Below are 19236 nucleotides of genomic sequence, written 5' to 3' on the forward strand. Positions count from 1 at the left end.
CTAGATGTTCCGGAAATTTCTCTGGCTGCCATATTCTGTACTAGTTGCAGTTTCCAGACAAGGTACGAGGGTAGCCCCATGTAGAGCGCATTACAGAAATCTAGATGTGAGGTTACCAGCGTGTGCACAACAGTCTCAAGATCCCTGGAAAGAGGGATTTCTCTCCATCCCACCACTCCCAGTCTTGTCTGGTGAGGACATAGGAAACAGTCTTCTTGGTGGCTGCTCCTAGGATATGGAACGCCCTCTTGTAGTAAGCTCAGTTGCCTTCCTCTGTGGCTGCATCTGCACTGCAGAAATGATCTGGTTTGATACCCCTTTAACTGCCATGGCTCAATGCTATGGTTTTCATCCTGCCTATGGGTTAAAAGGCTGCACAATGGGTGTGCTGTTTTTTTTTAATGTGAAACATGTTTCACATGTTTTTTTAGTTTTAAATATACATGAATGTTAGTGTTTTAAAAGTAATATTTTAACTGGATTGATGCTTTTTAAAATGCTTGCACTGTATGTTGATTCAATTATTTTGTTTTATCTTGTATTGTAAGCCATTTTGAGTTCCATTAGGGGAGAAAAGTGGGGTATAAATCAGCTAAATAAAATAAAATACATACATACATACCGTACATACATACATACACTGGGCTCATATGTAAACCTACTGCTCCCACATTTCTGTTAACTTGAAAAACAACCAAGCCAAGTTCTAAAATAGTATGGGGCAGCCAGGATCTCATTTAAAAGCATCCATGATAATTAACACTGTTGTTTTTCTCCCTGCAGGGCTCTATGACAACTATCCAACCAATGCAGAACCAGAATGCTGTGATGTCAGATGGGGACTATTATCAGATAACCAATCCAAAGGGACTATAAAAACAAGTGACTCGATGATGTGTCACCGGACATCACTTACAGTTTCATCAGCATCAAGACTGTGTAACAGCAGACTTAAACTGTGTGTTCTTGTATTAATTCTCTTACATACAGTACTCACGGTCTCAGCAGCACAGAACTCAACAGAACTGGGCTTTGGAGGCATCACAAATTTGGAAGACAGTTCAGCCAATGAGGAATAGAAGAACTGCCCCATCTCCTCCCATAGGCACACAGCAGGCCCACAGATACTGCAGTCAGACATGAGAAACTGGGTCCTTTTGCCCTCGGTTCACTCCTCCAAAGGCCTTCTGAATAAAACTCAACAGAAGGGCCATAATCCAAACAAGGACACATCATATACAGCTTTTTATTGACTAAAAGGCTGTCTGGTGACTTAAATTTCTCGCACCATTTTATACACTGTGTTTTAATGTTTGGAGTTTCTTTTTTTGGTTTGTTTTTGCACTTGTTAATACAGGATTTTATTTTATTTTATTGGACAGTTTCTCAGAGCTAAACTAAGTCTTTTCACTGTCTTATCTATTTCTAGTCATTGTGTGTGTTCATCCAATAGTTCTGTCTTTTACGTCTTGTCAGTTTCTATTAGAGGAAAGAACTGCTGTGATTCCATGGCATAACTAACAAATTTGAAGAAAAAACAAACAAAAACAAAGCCAGCCCCCTAAATGGCCCTCTTCTCCACAAAAAAGTGGTTCTCCTGCTCCCCCACACCATCTGACCATCCCAAGTGCCCCAAATCAGACAATGCCCGCTTGCTTTCTGTCTGTGTAATCACAATGAATGGGTGCATGTCTCAGATGAGCCTCTGCCACTGTTGCATGTGAGTCACCTGACTGGATAAACCCAAAGCAGGGAGTCATGGGGCGGCGGGCAGGGAGGCTGTCAGAACAATGAAGTGCTCTTCAAAGAATGGGAACAGACAGTGAAATTTTAAATGTAAAGAAACCTATAACAAACTGTTGCTCCAATTCCCATTTTCAAAGAAGTCCAGTCCTTTCTCACTGGTCAGTTGAACAGGAGCAGCCTGATTTTAGAACATGGTATATGAAAAACAGGTTAGGAGCTCAGTAAGTTGGCAGGATGGGAGACCTTCAGAGTGGGGATGAAAAGTTTGGCATTCATTGTGAATTATGATTTTAATTCCTCTGCAGTCATATAACTAGAATGTGCCACAATACAAATCTATATGAACAAAGAGATTCAAGAAAACAAGATTTTACAGACAAAACTACGAGGAACACCTACAAGTGTTTCATTTTGAGGGTGCCTGCACACATTATGAATGCTGTGAGAAACACCAGTTTCTCTGCAGAAAGCATGGTATTTGTGGACATCACATGTGAGTGTACACACATCTAACTTAAATATGAATGTACACCTGTTTTGGAGTGGCTGGAGTAACTAGAGCCCCCAGATGAATGTCCACTGATGTATTAAGATACATGTATACTGCATGGTTCTTTCTTGCAGCAATCCTGTGTATGAAGCTTTCCTCAAACCCTTAGGTTGGGATGGTCAAAGTGCCACCTTCTCAATATTGATGGACTATAACTTCCAGCAGCCCAACCAGTTAAAGCCACTAGTAAGGAATATTGGAATGGTCAATGGAACCTCATCTGGAGGTTGCACTTTGCCCCTCTCTACACTAAGTACAATGGCCCTTAGTGTCTACTAGCTCTGGTTCCATGACACATGTGGATAGCAAAATCCATGGATGTTCAAGTCCCCTTAAATACAATGGCATAGTGAAATAGTATCCCATATATAAAACAACAAAATCAAGGTGTGCTATTTGGAATTTATATATTTTTTGGAATATTTTCAAGCTATGGATGCTTGAATCCATGGGTAATAATCAGTGGATATGGAAAGCTGACTGTACTACATTTAGGTGAAATCGTTCTTGAAAGTAAAGGGGGAACATGACATTGGGAATGAGGAGGAAAAAGAATTGTATGTTAGAACAGCTGGGGGGGCATTTTTATTTCCTTAGTAAAAAACAGATAAATCAGTTTAATGAGTGTGCAATAAAATTAATATGTTGGGCCATGAGTGGTCAAGTTGGGTTGGGGATGGTGGTGAATAATCCAATTGCCTTTTTCATTGCTTTTTTGGCAGGGGTAGGATCATATCACCTGCTGAGTGTATGAGAATTTGCTTTTCAAAAAGGCTTTTTAGAGTTTACACTAGAATAAATGGAAGGAAAAGTTAACAAGGGCTGTTTTTTTAAAAAAACTTTTCAATCCTTCCTGTTCTCTAACTACACTTGGAAAGTGCACTTTAGAGCTGTTTGTTGTGTAGCTGAGAGATGAAGGGGAAAAAAAAAAGATAGAAACTATTCTCTTAGATAACCTATTACCTACTTCTTGGCTATTAAAACCAACCCTCCTTGTTCCCTTTCAAGAAGCATTTCTGTTCATCACTGCGGTGTTGATATGCATTTTTATTAATGTTTTATGGTTTGTGAAGTTCTGCAAAAAAAAAAAAAAGGAAAAAAGAGAAAGAAAAAAAGAGAGCAATCCCTACTGCTTTTGCAGATTAAAAATAATGCATTTGTTAAGATGTATAAGCTCAACTATTTTGCAAGACTTCTTGTTTTGATAGTGTTTTGCTATGACTGAGAATGAGGATCTTAAAATGACCTGTGCAAATACAAAAAAAGCACGTAAAATGCAGAGTTTTTCAGCTTCAGTTTCTTTCCTGACCCTTTCCTCTCTCTCCACTGCGCATGCGCACACATAAGTATTCTATTCACACAGCATAAAACATGGTGCTTTTTTCACCTGAAAGAGCACATTTTATGAATGATGGTGGATATTGTAGAAATGCTTTGAAAACAGGTGGGGGTGGATAAGAGAGAGAAAGCTTTCACCAAAGGTGGAATGTAGATTTCAAAGCATATCAGGTCTATTACTAAAAATAATGCAGCAATAACTGGACTGGGCTGCAGTACTAGAGGGATCTAGCTAGAGTCTCACAAGTCAGAAAGCACTTGGGTGGTGAGCTCTTGTTCAACTGACCTCTTCTCCTGATCTTCAATGTGTATGGTCAGTAAACAGTTTGTTATAAACCTTGATCTACCTCTGCTGTGCAAAGGCCATTCAACAACATCCATTTCTGTGGCATACATTGCATCATTTTGGTTCATTCATGAACTAAACACTCATCTTGTTTCTTTTCTTTTCCTTCCTTCCTTCTTTCTGGCTTGTACTATCCCAATACAGTAGTAAGTTCCATTCGTCCCTCAGTTAATGTAGCGTCTAAAGCAGAGATGCTGGCTGTACTCAGATGAGACCCTATTTTGCCTCATGGTAACTACTGCAGAGAATACCAAACAAAAAAAATATTATTCCTTCCCCTCCTACAATGTCTTTTTTAAAAAAATGTGTTTTCAGAGGTGGAGAATAACAGCTCTACCACTTATTGGCTTCTAGTAGTGAGTGGCATAGGAGGACAAGAACTGAAGGAAAAACAGTGGCAACATTATTCATGTGCTTTTAAAAAAAAGCCAAACAATGAGTAAAATGAAACAGAAAGCACAACCCATTTCAGTGAAAGATGTAATAAAATATCCCCTTCCTTTCCAAATAGGTGCCTGCAGTTACATGGTCTGTGAATTCTCTGTCACAATTTCCCCATCCCCCCTTCAGTCTATTTATGTCATTCATTCATTATTTTATTTTATTTTATTTAAAAATCATGTTCCTGGGGAGCCTGCTGCTGTGATGTATGCTACTGTTTGAGCCAGGGTATTTCTACTCCAGCAGTGTGGTCTGTATCTTTTCTTAGTGGCAGCTAGGAAATCACACATAGAGAAAAAAGACTCTTTTTATGAAGTTCAGAGAAGCATAATCATGTATGATGCAAAAACCTCATCCCATCCATTCCTCATCCGTAATAGTTTTCTTGGCACAAACCTGAGCATGCTTGATATTGTGCACCTATTACTTTTGCCCGAATAAATTTGCATCTTGCCACTGTAACTGCCATCTTGTTCCATTTCTCCTTGTATTGTATGACTTGGACATACATGATGAATAACTGGCTTCAGAGAGATGACGCGCAAATATTTTAGCATAGTAAATGAAAAAAATATTTATTTTACAGTCATATAGAACAGACTTCCCCCCAATGTGTTAATTGTTTTATTTTTTGAAACAAAAAATTCCAGTTTGTGCAATATATGAATACTGCAAAGCCAAATGTCATAGATCACAACCAGAGCTATGTGTTATTTCCTTATTGCATTTACATTTGAGAATACATTATATTGACTTTTCCTTTCATTAAAGAGATAGAATACTTTTTTTTGCAAATATAGCTATCAAAGGTTGTCCTTCTGCATACTAACAAAAATATGGAATTATGGTTAAGAACTTTAAGCAGCCTAAAAGAGCTACCATCTTGAAAAGAGTCTGTTGAAGAAAGATGATGGACAGAAAGAGTTTCCAAGAGGTTTCATCAGGTATGGTTTCCTACAAACACAGAACTATTGGTAATGGAGGCTGCTCATCACACAGAAGTGTAGGCAAATGTGACTGGGCATTTTGTGTGGTGTATTGTTCCCTGCTTGGAACATGGAAATTCCTGCTCAGCCATGGAAACTCATTGGGCAAGTCACATTCTCTCATCCTGCTCTGAAAATCCTGTCAATAAAACCTCAATATAAGTTTCCCTTGGGATCACCATAAATCAGAAACAACTTGAAGGCGTACAACAACAGCAACAATTAGACAGAAAACAAACACATTTCTTCCTTTGCCCATCATTTGTACAGGAAATGTACAACTGGGTAAAGTGTGTTCAAAAACAAGAAAAAAAGCCTCAATTAAAATGATCATTTTTCATAAGGTAGGATAAGAGCTCATATAAACTGATAGAAATAATTTTGCTTGATCTTAGTGTAAGTAGTGATAGAGATCACATAAACAAGAGAAGGCTGTAATGTTTGATATGCCAAAGCTGGTAGAGTGTCAAGCTTTTGCAAACAAAACTGACCTCTGAGTGACCTAAGAGAGTCAGAAATGCAATTTGTGCAAAACACCCAGGAGTCCCTCATCTGAGATTGTTATCATAGGATGAAAACACTGAGATAAGAACCTCTGAATCTTTGTTTGTACAAACTCAACCTGTTGCCTATCTGTACCATTATCCTACATATATTTCAGAGGTAGATTTTTCCATTATTGCTGGTAAGGACCACAGTCCAAAGTTCCATGAACTCAAGGGGGAAATGCATGTAGATAAATCATACCCCATGTCTGAATTGGTGGCGTATTTAAAAACAAATTTGTGACATGTTAGGAGGACTTGCTGTTCAAAAAGGGAACGTTTTTCAAAAGAATCCTAAATCCTTAGGCACATTTAAAGTAGCTCCTTGAATCCTGGGCAAGTGCTAATAGTAAGCATCCTAGTTATGCTATAAGTACACTGCCACGTACATGATAAAGTTATCTTAGGCAGTTACCAGAAAAAGCTGATGATACAGTGCTTACATTTAAAGCCTTAAAGGATAAACCAAACTCTATGGGGAATTTCAAGACATAATTTCACTATTTTGTGTTTTGCATATTCAATATGTTTTCCCCAGGCATCACTTGCCCTTGTAATGCTCCACATCTGAAGTGGACTGGCTTCTTCTGACTATTCCTCATCCTGTGACATAATTGTATTGCATTTCTGGGCCAAGCTACATGACTTAACTTTATGCCAAAGTTTTCTCTCCACGCTCTCTTCGGGTACAAAATTCTCTACATGCTCTCTATGTAGAGATGCTGCCATGCCTCTGTGAATGATTTCTGACAACTGGCTAAACCATTTATATGTATGTGCTGAAAAACCATGGTGCTGTTGTGCAGCCATACAACTGCCTGCAGCAATTTCTCACATTTATCACAATGAAATTTCTTTGCTATAAGAAACAGGCTAGCACCCATGGAATTATTCCCCTTTTCCTCTGAACAAAGGAGGAGGCTTAAGCCAAAGTATGGTAATGGGAGACTTGGGGTTGTGCCAAATAATTTTCCAGCATCCTAGACTTGTAGTTCTCTTTTCCCATTCTAGTGTTTGTCATTTACTTACATACACATAAAAATCTTCCAAGAAAGTGGGGATTCAGAGGATAAAATAAAAGATTTTTGTAATAGCTCATTGCAGGGGTGGTTCCCCAGTTTTGCGTTTTTGTGAAAATCCCTGGGCTTCTCAGCAGACTGTTTAACAAATGTGGTTTATTGTACAAATTGAAGCATATACATAAATTATATTGTAATAACTATATTCTTGCCTTTCTAATGCAGGAAATGAATGTTTTGGGGAGCAAAATTATGTGAAGCTGGGTGTAATGTCTATAAGATTCAAGCAAGGGGAGAGGTTTAGAAAAGTGGCATTAAATTAGTAAATTATGAGGTAGAACTAGTAGAGTGTCCCAGCATCAGATTATGAAAAAACATGAACCCCAGACTGAAGTTCTAAACCAGAATGCTATAACAGCAAATGCCCACATAATCATCCATTGCATAAGTTGTGTTGCTTATTCTGCACATGCACAGGGAGGATGTGGTAGCAGTTCCAGGAGAAGGCAGCTCTTGGCTTTGAGCCACCTATTTTGGGGGCATTGGGGGTGGGTGGGAAGTCCATAAAACCAAAGCACTGTGGGAAAGTGACTGGAGCAACTGTGTGCTTCATGGGATGGGAGATGGTTGGATTCATGGACATCCTTTGCCCCTGAAGTCTGACGTTTGAAAAACATCTTGGAGTGAACAGTCATATCCTCCCATTGCTGTTTTTTCCCCCCTTACCTTCCACAGTCAAGAATGCTGCTATTGTTTTCCTTGCTGCCTTCACCTCTGCTGTTGGTGTAACTATGTTTGTGAAGGTACAGGTTGAGTCTCCCTTATCTGAAATGCATAAAATCAGAAGTGTTTTGGATTTTTGAGGGGTTTTTTTTTTGTTTTGTTTTTTTTGCATTTTGGAATATATATAATGAAATATCTTGGAGATGGGACTCAAATCTAAGCACAAAATTCATTTATGTTTCATATACCCCTTATACACATAGCCTGGAAATAATTTTATACCGTGCACAATATTTTGAATAATTTCATGCATGAAACAAAGTTTGTGTACACTGAACTACCAGAAAGCAAAGGTGGCACTATCTCAGCCATCTATGTGGAGAATTTTGGAATTTGGAATATTTTGGATTTTGGAATATTTCACATTTTGAAATTCCAGATGAGGGAGACTCAACCAGTGTGAGATTTAAGCCCTGTTGTTGCCCCATTCAGAGACCCATTAATAACTTACAAGCTGAAGGACAATGCAAGATAGAACTGACCAAGCATGGCTGATTTTCTTTTAAAGTGAGTATACTAGCTAGCTAGCAGATAATATGTAAAGCTCTTTCTGAAATGACTTGGTATGGTGGGAGCACTCACAGGTTGTGACAGCCCAAATTAAACATAGTGCAACGGTGGACAGCATTGGTGACTGACACTTTGGCAGCATGGGAGTAGCAGGGGGAGACTCAATTTTGAGCTCAGGGTTCACATTTCATTTTTCAGATGAATCCTCATTTCAGGAGGAACTTCCACAATTACCAAACCACCCAAGTTTACCACAAAACCAGGTGGGAGGGTCACATGTGGTCTTGGGCTATGTGTTGTCTTCACCTGACAGAGAGAGAGAGAGAGAGAGAGAGACTAGTGAGATTCAGATTCTTTTCAATTCTGTCTCCACCTTTAAGGCACATTAAATGCCATTAGCTATTTAATTCAGGACCATCACACTAATGACTAAGGCTGAATCTACACTACAAAATTAATGTACTACTTTAACTGCCATGGCTCAATGCTATAGAATCCTAGGACTCATTGTTTTGAGAGATATTTTGCTTTTGCTGTCAGAGAACTCTGATGTCACAACAAACTACAGATCCCAGGCTTCCATAAAATGGAGTCATGACATTTAAAATGTTGCCAAACTGCATTAATTCTGCAGTGTGGCAGAAGCCTAAGACAATGGGCTTTAGTGGGCTTTATGGTTGAATGGAACTGCAATTCAGTTCTTTCAATAAGTGAAACACACTATCCACTACATCATGTTAGACATGCATCCTTTCAGTCTATATTGAAGGGAGTTTCCGGAATATCATTAACTGGCTCTCAGTGCAAGTAGAAAGAGTAACAGGAGATTAATTTTTTCATTGTTTTTGATTGAAAGTACACTTATGTAAATCCCGGTTCATAACAAAGTATAAGTAAATAACATATTTCCAGAATCTTGGTGTTACTTTGGTTAGTCCCCATTAGACATATTAAGAAAATTTGTCTGGTACTAAAGATATTGGACTAAATCAAATGTTTATTAAAAAAAACCCAGACCAGTTCCATTTAAATGAATGAAACTTACAGAAATGGTAGCTAACAAATCCCATTCATTTGGAACTAAACTTGGATTTAATCTAATAAGCAAAGTATTTAACACAAAAGGCTATATGATATAACAAAAAAAGCATAAAAATTAACAAAGTATTTGGATTTGTTCAGTGCTGTGAAGAAAATGACACATTAGACCTTAGTTTTCTTAATACAGAATTAGAATAGAATTTCAGTTCTGCTGTTTCCATGTTTCCAACCTCAAATTCATTTCAGCCCAATTTTGTATAATTTTTTAAAGTCCACACAAAAATATGTGTGTACATTTTCTAATGTATGCATTATTGTTCAGGTTAATGTATTTTTCCTAATATATCCATTTTGTGCAAACTATGCATTTATACAATGGGTTCTTGTGTGTTATTTCCGTGACTCAGGCATGTTTGTCAATGTTTTCCCCATAATGTTTGCTTTTTTATATACGTACTTAACTAGCGAAAGATGTTTCAAACGTTGGAGAAATCGAGATGTCAGTGCATGACTTTCAATTCAATTAGTTCTTCTAGAGATGCACATTAGGTAGGTTGGCATAAAACTCTGGGGAAAAAATAATAGAATCAGAGAGTTGGAAGAGACCACAAGGGCCATCCTGTCCATGCAGGAACTCACAATCAAAGCAACCCCGATAGATGGCCATCCAGCTCTGCTTAAAGACCTCCAGGAGTGTGTTCCGCTGTCGAACAGCTCTTTCTGTCAGGAAGTTCCTCCTAATGTTAAAGCGAAATCTCTTTTTCTGTAGCTTGCATCCACTGTTCTGTCTTCTAGTCTCTGGAGCAGCAGAAAACAAGCTTGCTCTAGCCTCAATGTGACACCTCTAAAGTGAATAAATCTCTCCCTTCCCCCTCTCTAAGAAGGAATGGCATCCTGTTGGTAATATACACGTGAGTGGCATCCTGTTGGTAATAATGAATTCAACACCTCCCTCAGCCAACAATCCCCACTCCTTGAGGCTCAAGTTCCTCCTGGACTCCCTCCCCCATAGTTAGGGGAGTCTAGCAGTTGACAAGAAGCATCTGACTATCTCCCTGAAGCCAGACAAACAATTACATCCTTTCTCTCCCCCTCTCGAACGCTGGAGGGGTCCTGGAAAATGCCTTTGTTGTGGCACATCTGACTATATAGTTGGTTCATTTTTGGCTGTTCCATCCTACCTTCCTACCTTTCCTGCCCTTATGAGGCCATGCCGGGACAGGGAAGGTAGGGAGGTAGGACAGGGGACAGCTAAGAATGAGCCAGCTATGTCTCTATAGCCAGATGTGCAACAACAAAGGCGTCATTTGGGAGAAGGGAGCTGAATCCTATGGGAGAGGAGGGGAGAGGAGGGATGGAATGGAGTTTCACTGGGACAGAACTTCACATCTATGCAGGATTTCAGCCAATGTGTAGATGGTTCAAAATGAAAGATGCTACAAGAGATAAAACAGAGCAGGATGAAGTGGAAAATTCCCTGAACAAATAAGACTGTAACTGCACTGCAGAAATAATCCAGTTTGACATGACATTAACTGCCATGGCTCAATGTTATGAAACTCTCGGAATTGTAGTTTTGTGAGACATTTAGCTTTTTCTGACCTCTGCTGCCAGAATTCCAGAGCACTGAACCATGGTACTTAAAGTGCTCTCAATCTGGATTATTTCTGCAGTGCAGATGCAGCCTTAGTCCCTAAATATATCTTACATATTCAGTTTGAGATAAACAGAAGTAACTACAGATAGGTATACACACAGATGTGTCAGGTTAGTAAATTTCATTATGAAAGATGTCCCTGGGCTAGTGTAACCACAGATGAAACACGAGTAATATAATAACTCATGGTAACAATCTAAAGAGGGATGAATGATGATTTGGTCTTGGTTGGAAAGTAGGATCTTGTTTTGCTTTTTCCATTTACTTTTAGCAATGAATATATGCTTAAAGAACAACAAAGTATAGTTTAATGTATCTATTGACATTCAAATTTGTTTTTTTTTTAACACAAACTTTGGAAACAATGAAAAGATGTCATCTGAAATAATGGGACTGTCAAACATATGGCATACACTGAAGTTCCACACTTTAGTTGCTCCAGATTGGGTGCCTATCTGTGCTGCACTATTGTTCAGTCGACTGTGCATGTAGCTATGCATCAAAATATGCTCCCCATCTTCCTTTTGCCAGAACTAATTGCCACCACTAACACCCTTTGATTTTAGTTGAATTGGAAACCCTTCTCTATTCAGAGCCAAGTCCTTTAATAACAACAGAAACCATAAATTATGTGGAGCCAGCATGATGTAGTGGTTTGAGCACTGGAGAAGGACTCTGGAAATAAGGGTTTGAATCCTGATTCACCCATGTAAACCCACTGGGTTGTAAAATGGACTTGAACTTGGGGATTCACAATTAGCTCAAATAGTTAGCAGGAGGAAAACTCAATTTATACGGAGGAAACTAAGGGCAAAGATCCGCAGAGACAAGGTTTCTTTAAAGTGATTTGTAAATTTATTATGGGATCAGGTATACAAAGGCAGCTGTTCACTCACACATTCTCACAAGACGCAGGAATAAAGCACGTTAGCAAGGAATAGACATGAGGTTTTTCTAATAGTGATATTACCTGTCCGGAGTGCTCCAAGTGGGCTGATGTATGGTTGTACTTGAATGGATGTAGAGACAGGACCACAGAACGAGTCAGAGCTGGACCAGAATTCAAAGTGACATAGACCCTGTCCAGACTGGCCTGAAAGGCCAGCCTGGGGGCACAGTCAGGGCATAGCGTCCTAATGATGCATGCCTGACTCTCCCCCCCCCCCGGTGCTTTGATGCTGCACACCACTCCAGATAGCATATGGCATCATGGCGCGCCTCTGGCAAAGGGGCACTATATAGCTGTGCCGCTGCGGCTATGGCACACTTGGAAGGCTGGATCGGGGCCGTGGCATGAGGTTGCCGTGGCTGCAATCTGGCTGAAGAAGGGGCATCTGGTGGTTGCCCCTTCAGGGCTGTTTGTACAGCCCCATTATGTCCTCATGAATTCTAACCAGTCGTACTTTACCAGAATGTTGGTAGTCTTTTATAGGCTGAAAAAGCCTGGGGCGGAGGTTGATTGCTGTATATCAAAAGAATCAAATTAACATATAAGTTTCATTGAAGGAGATAGATTCCAGAGGGGGACAATGGGTCTTATCTATCATGGCCAAAAGCCATCTGGATCATAAATCATCTAGCTTCCTTGTCTCTGGAGGGGCGAATCTCTGTATGCAACTCTTGAAACTGGTTGACGGATCTGCAAATGAGTGCTGGGGTCTACGTGACCATGTGCCTACGTGACCTCTGGGTGCATGGCAGCAACTGGATTTCCATTTTAGATCATCCCAGAAAACACACATCCACAGCATGGAAATGTTTGATATATAGTAACAGGGTCACCCCGGGAAGGCACCATCTGTCAGACTCAGAGGATGACAATGGCAAATCCCCTGAGGAAACATGCCAAGAAAACCTCATGATGGAGTCACTTTAGGCTTGTATAAGTCAGAAAGTTTTGAAGGCACACAACAACATTAAATGCTATAATCTCTTATCTTAACTATGCTAGGATAACAAACCCTTCTAACAATTAGCAATTAACAGTTAACAATTGCATAGCTCTCATGTCGGTGTTAAGGATATGAACTGAAATCCTATATGACTTTTCATTCAATGTAAATTTATGTACCGTTAACTATGTAGCAGAGGCAGTAATTGTTAGTGAATTGAGAAGATAGCATTTAGCATTGACATTTCTATACCACTTCTATACCACTATACCTCTATGCTGATCTGAGCTCCCTGGAGGAAGTATAAATGTAATACATACATTTAGTAAGTCTTTTGCATTTCAGTATCATCTTTCTACAAAGACAGTGTTCCCTGTGGTGATTATATTTTTTTTAAAAAAATGTTTAAAATATGTTGTAAAAGACAAAAAAACACAATTCTTTCAGGCCATTGGTATCCTCCTCAGGAACTAATAACTTGTGAGTTTCCTGGCCTGAGAATCAGCTTTAAGCTTTTTCCTCAGGGGCACCCAGGTTTTAAGTATCAACTTCCTACATGAAAAATAATTTGTAACATATAATTATCCTTGGCTGATTTTCCTTCCTTTGAATGGTAGACTTATAGGCCCCAGGGTGAGTTCTTTTTCTCTCCCTGAGGTAAAGTCTTAATCAATCTTGGATAATTAATATGACTTAAAGTAAGGCAGAGCTGGTTGGAAGCTCTGATCCAGACAGTAGTTTCTAAGGTGCTGAAGCCTATCCTCAAAGTTTGGGCTAAAACTCAGAATGGCCTGACTACCCCACTGACATCAGAGCGAGCCCCCATCAGTGGACACACACACACACACACACACACACACACACTTTCTACACAGAAAATGCTGCAATTGAGGACTTAGTCTATACAAAATTTGCAAATAGTTGATTTGTATACATAACAGCATTTTCTGCATAGAATACAGCTTTCATAATAAAATAAGTCTTGAATTGTGAACAGGCTTCAAAAACAGTATGGTTTTCAAAAGGTCTTTTTTGCAATGGGAAGAAAAATGCTGAAATTACTCATTCCTTCCTTCAAGAAGAAATGCAGTGAAGCATCATATCCTTATAGTAGAAATTTGATCTCAAAGAGTGCATCTCAAATTATCTAATGTTGGGGATTGGCAATTTTTCTGGCAGCTTCCTCTTCCACATATCAGGGACAACTACTATATTTATGTCCATTGGCTGCAAATGTTTATCCACCCCCTCCCTAGAAACTCTTGTGGAACCAGCAGCTGATGGGTTGGGGACCCACACTGATATATGGACCACCAGTTTGAATAGCAGTGTCTACAACAGAAGAAGACACAGTTTAGGGCTCTGGGTTTTGTTTTGTTTTTACTAGAAACCTAGGCCCAGTACATACCTGAAGTTTTGTCCAGAGCAGCGGCGGCGTTTTCCCCCTGCAGAGGGAAGCCATAGCCACCGAACTGCACAGCTTCCCTCCATAGGAAAAAGAACCCACAAAAAGTGGGTTCTTTTTCTGCCGCGCCAGTTACATCTGAGTGCGCCAATAGCATACTCATGATGTATCTGGCATGATGCGACTTGTGGATGCTATGCGTCTGTTATGTCATAATGGTGGCACCTGTGTACACAGGATGCCGCCATTATGCCACTGCCAGTATGTGCTACGATTAGGGACTGTGCGGTTGCTACGCAGTCCCATAACCCTAGCACGGTGTGAGCATGGTGCTATAGCGCTGTCTGTACTGTGCCACAGTCATGCAAATTACATTAAATGCAGGAATTTTCTAAAGCCCTCAGCTGAATACAGCTCACAGTTCTTTCCAACCAACATCCATTCTGGGTAGCAGGGGTGTGACTAGGGGGTGCGGGGTGCAGATTCCACCAGGTGACACCCTAATGGGGGGGGGTGACACCACTGCTCCTCAAATACCTAAGTTTTGGCGGAAATGGGCTGTGGCATTCATCTGCTTCCTTTTAAAATGCTTTAAAAGATGGTGGGAGTGGGGTGAAGCTCAATGGGAGAAGAAAGGGGAGACCCCAGAATTTTTTTAAAATTTAAAATTCAAAATTTTAAATTTTATTTTTTGTTAAAAATGAATTTTTTAAAATTTTAAATTATTTTAAAATTTTCATTTAAAACACCACATTTTAACCAAATCTTCACTATGCATTTAGGTTGTGCATATGATATTGTAATTTGAAAGTATTATTTTAATTTTGCTAGTTGTTTATGTCACAACTATTAGCATTACACTCAGTGCTATATGGGAATTATGATTTAGGAGTAATATTAGTGCAAAAAACATTGCTAAGGATTTTATATGGAGGGGGGTGACATCATGAGAGACTGCACTGGGTGACACCAACCCTAGAGATGCCACTGCTGGGTAGAATTAAGCTTGGTTAGTTCCCTCTTCCAAATACTAACCATGCTGGTTACTGCTTGAGACAGGATTTGGAGCCTTCAGAGTATTTAGGCCTTTTAGGCCTTTCCACCTAAAAGCAGGGATATTTAATTAGGAATTCAAAATTACAGGATCCATTTTCTTCCTTGTCAAAAACCAATACTATAGTACTATATAACACTACAGAAGTAGGCAAGAGGGTTTTTATTCACTTAAAGGCTGTACAAACTGGTGTTATATGCTGGCCTTGGGGCAGAGTGGGGCATGACGCATGCCCTGATGCACTGAGCACATGGCGGGTGGCATCATGGCACTCTTTGGCACTGTGTCCAGATGATGCAGCGCCAAAAGGAGTGCTGGAAATTGCCGCAGCGGCGGCAAAAGTGCCTGTTACCCTGCGTGAAAAGGAACAGCATTTTGCCACTCCTTTTAATGTTGAGGAAAGGCTGGATCAGGGCTGCAGCATTTAGTTGCCATGGCCCTGATCCAGTGCTAAAAGGGGCAGCAGCAGGCCACTCCAAAGGGGTGATCTGTTTAGCCCCTAAGTCATAGTGCATTTGCTCTGTTTCAGAAACCATAGAGCGTGGGGGAGGACAAATCTGCATTGTGCTGGACCACTAAGATGGACGTGACAGGCTGAAGGTCAGGTGGCAAGATAGTTGTACATGGTCAAGCAGCAACAACAGCAGCCAGTCAGAAGCTGATTGTTCTTGACAGAAAGGATCTTGGTTTATGACTGGAAAAGAACTAGGCATAGATAGTAGGAAATGGGTCCTAGAACAGATCAAACTTGAACTCTCCCTGGAAACAAAGATGATGAAATGGAGACTGTTGTACTTTGGCCACATCATGAGAGGTCACGGCTCATTAGAAAATACTATAATGCTAAGAAAGACAGAAGGAAGCAGAACAAGAGGAATACAGCAGGCTAGACAGGTAGACTCAATCAAAGGGGGCATGGGCCTGAACCTGCAAGACCTAAGCAGAGCAGTTAAGGATAGGGAGGTTTGGAGATGTCTCATTCACAGGGTCTCCATGAGTCAAGGCTGACTCAAGGGCTGTCAACAACAAACAACAGGAATGTAAGTAATACTCCACTGACATTAAATGACAGGATGGTAGAATAGGAAGGGTCCCTGGTGCAAGTAATTCCAGATTCAAAATTCTGAAATCAGGTTGTGGGATGCATGGGACCATACTGGGAAATGTCAATCAACAAGTAAAGAAATCACTCACAGTTGAGTGTAATATACGTTTTGGGGGCCTCATGAATGATAGGTAATGTGAGCTAGTAAACTATCATCTGTAGCCATTAACTTATTAGTGTTCCACTCAAGCCCCTTCCTGGCTTACATCCCATTTCGTATTCTTCTTTGGATCTAGTAATGATAGATAGAAATAACAGCAGCAGTGTAGTGGCAGGTAAATTACCTATATCCTCTCTTGATACACACTCTTTTCTCCTACATATTGCCTGTGACATGTCAACAGACGTTTGCTTGTGGCATGTCAGAAAATTGAGATTGGTACATCTTAGAAACACATTCTGACCCATATGTTGACAAATGGGAAGAATATTCCTCACCTACATATTTTAACTACCAAATTTTTAAATTAAATTATTTCATTTACTTTAAAATGTTAGTATCTGATGACAATGCTCTATGCCAGGTGTCACTGTTCGGGGGAGGGGGGGAGGAGATGCTAGGGGAATGGCAGCAGCCAAAAGGGCATGCTCCTCTGCTTCTGGGTTTTCCCCCTGAGATGAAGCCTGACTCTGGAGCAGCCAACAAATGTGTGTGTATACTGCTCTGAAGGGCCCATTTGGGTGTCACCCCTCCTCTGGGTGTCACCTGGTGCAGTCCACACTCCCCAGTGACACCACTGTTTGAGGCTGTAATATTATTATTACCTTTAAAGGTCCAATAGTCAGTCAAATTTTTATTAACATTTCCTGTATTCCTATTATGAGAACAGACATCAAATTCTGGCTTGTGAATATGATATAATCCATCTATGGGATTCAGAGAAATCTCATTAACAGCACCAGTTTCAAACTTGATCTCTGTCATCTGTTTGCTGTAGTGCTTTGTTATGCTTAACTGTCCATGCTGAAATTGGATAAGTTCAAAATGATGGCTAGAACCATCTATGCCCCACATTGCTGCGTAACCATAGTAGTTGCATGGCAACATAGTGAATCCCAATAGGCAAAAGGGTCAGACAAGGCAGCATCCTATCATTCTACTTGTTTAACTTATATGCAGAAACATAATAAGAAAAGCAGAATTAGAATCAGAAAAAGGAGGAGTTAAGATACTAGGAAGCAACATTAACAACCTAAGATATGTGGACTACACCATAATATTAGCAGAAATTGAAACAGTTAATAAGAAAGGTCAAAGATGAAAATGCAAAGGCAGGTCTGATGCTGAACATAAAGAAAACAAAAATAATGACCACAGAAGAAATACACAAATTTAATCTAGACAACGAGGAAATTGAAATAGTTAAAGAATTCCTGTATCTATGATCAAACATTGATCAGAATTGTGACTGCAGTCAAGACATTTTGATTTTATTTTTCTAGTCATATAAGCCGCCTTGATTGCAGCAGCAGAAAGACGGGGTATAAGAATAAAGTTTATTTTATTTATTTTTTAAGAAATAAGACTGGGAATGGGAAGGGCAGTTATGAAAGAACTGGAAAAAATACTGAAGAGCAAAGACAACTGAGCACTAAAGTAGAATTCTCCAGGCTATTGTATTCCCAATTACCATTTACAGATGTGCCAGCTGGACAGTGAAGGAAGCAGACAGAAAGAAAATGAACCCATTTCAAATGTGGTGTTGATTACTTAGGATACCGTGTACAGCCAAGAAGACAAACAAATGGGTTCTTGAACAGATCAGACCAGAGCTCTTCCTGGAAGCATCCTTTATATATCTGCTTTGGAGTTGGTCTCTTTGAACCTCAGCTTGAACCATAAATCCCACTAATCCATGCATGCTCTGTATTTGATTCAGAAAATTCAACAGGCAAGAATGTTCAAATCCCACATGACTCAGAGTGCCTTCAGCATCTTTATTATTTGGACAAGTAAGTCCAAGAAAGCTTAGACTTCACCCACAGCTCTTATCATGACAGTGTGACAAAATTACAATGTAAATCAAAATGGGGAATTGAGTTTACAACTTCTTGTTCACTTGAAATAGGAAGAGATCTTTTCAGGTTCTCTTTCTTACATTTTTCTGGTTGTTTCTGTTTCCCCCTCCTTCCTTCCTCTGATTGAGCCCACAAAGGCCAGGTATGTCAATATCAGCAACAAACTCAAAAGAAGATGCATTCTAAAATGCCACTAGCATCCTAATTACTACTTCAGGCACAGTCTTGGCTGCTAAATTTGTAAGCCATTCACCATTTCAGACATTGCAGTTACCGCAATGAGTACACCACACCCTGTGGTAGTAGTTCAAGACCCTGTCTAACTTGAAGACAAACTTGTTTTGTCATTCCAATTCTAGGAGGCAAAAATCAAGTCCTAGCCTAAGGCTTTCATATAAAATGTTTCAAGTATCACACAGTGAGGACCTCTTATCCAAAGCCACAAGCATAGACAAGATTTTGAAAATAGGTGCAAGCAAAATATTTGACATATTTTAATAATTTATATGAGAGTGTGTTCAATAATTTGCTGTAACTCTATGCAAAAGCCAATGTGAGCCATAGGTTTTAGGTTTGATATGAACAACAAGTTATCCCTGTTTTAAAGTTTTACAAGCTTCACTCTAGGTTTTAATAATAAAGATAAATGCAGAAAATTATCTTGCACAAACTCCTATGTCATTTTCAGTGATAGTGGCCATTCTTTTTGGAATGTTTAAAAATCCAGTTTAAAAATTCATTTCAATTTTAAAAATATGATTTTGGAAGGTGATTTCCTTTTCAGAATGTGAGAACCATT

The 19236-nt window shown here is 39.6% G+C and overlaps 1 protein-coding gene across 1 annotated transcript in view; it reads left to right on the forward strand.

The window, feature by feature from the left end:
- The window catches only part of NALF1 (NALCN channel auxiliary factor 1), a 442681-nt gene extending 437239 nt beyond the window's left edge, over positions 1-5442 (forward strand). The window contains exon 3 of the mRNA XM_042460959.1: positions 784-5442. Coding sequence (XP_042316893.1) covers positions 784-1079 — 296 coding nt within the window. The 3' untranslated portion in view covers positions 1080-5442. The remainder of the gene's footprint in view (positions 1-783) is intronic.
- The last annotated feature ends 13794 nt before the right edge of the window (positions 5443-19236 follow it).

Source organism: Sceloporus undulatus, chromosome 3, assembly GCF_019175285.1.
Source record: "Sceloporus undulatus isolate JIND9_A2432 ecotype Alabama chromosome 3, SceUnd_v1.1, whole genome shotgun sequence".
Taxonomy (NCBI): Eukaryota; Metazoa; Chordata; class Lepidosauria; order Squamata; family Phrynosomatidae; genus Sceloporus; species Sceloporus undulatus.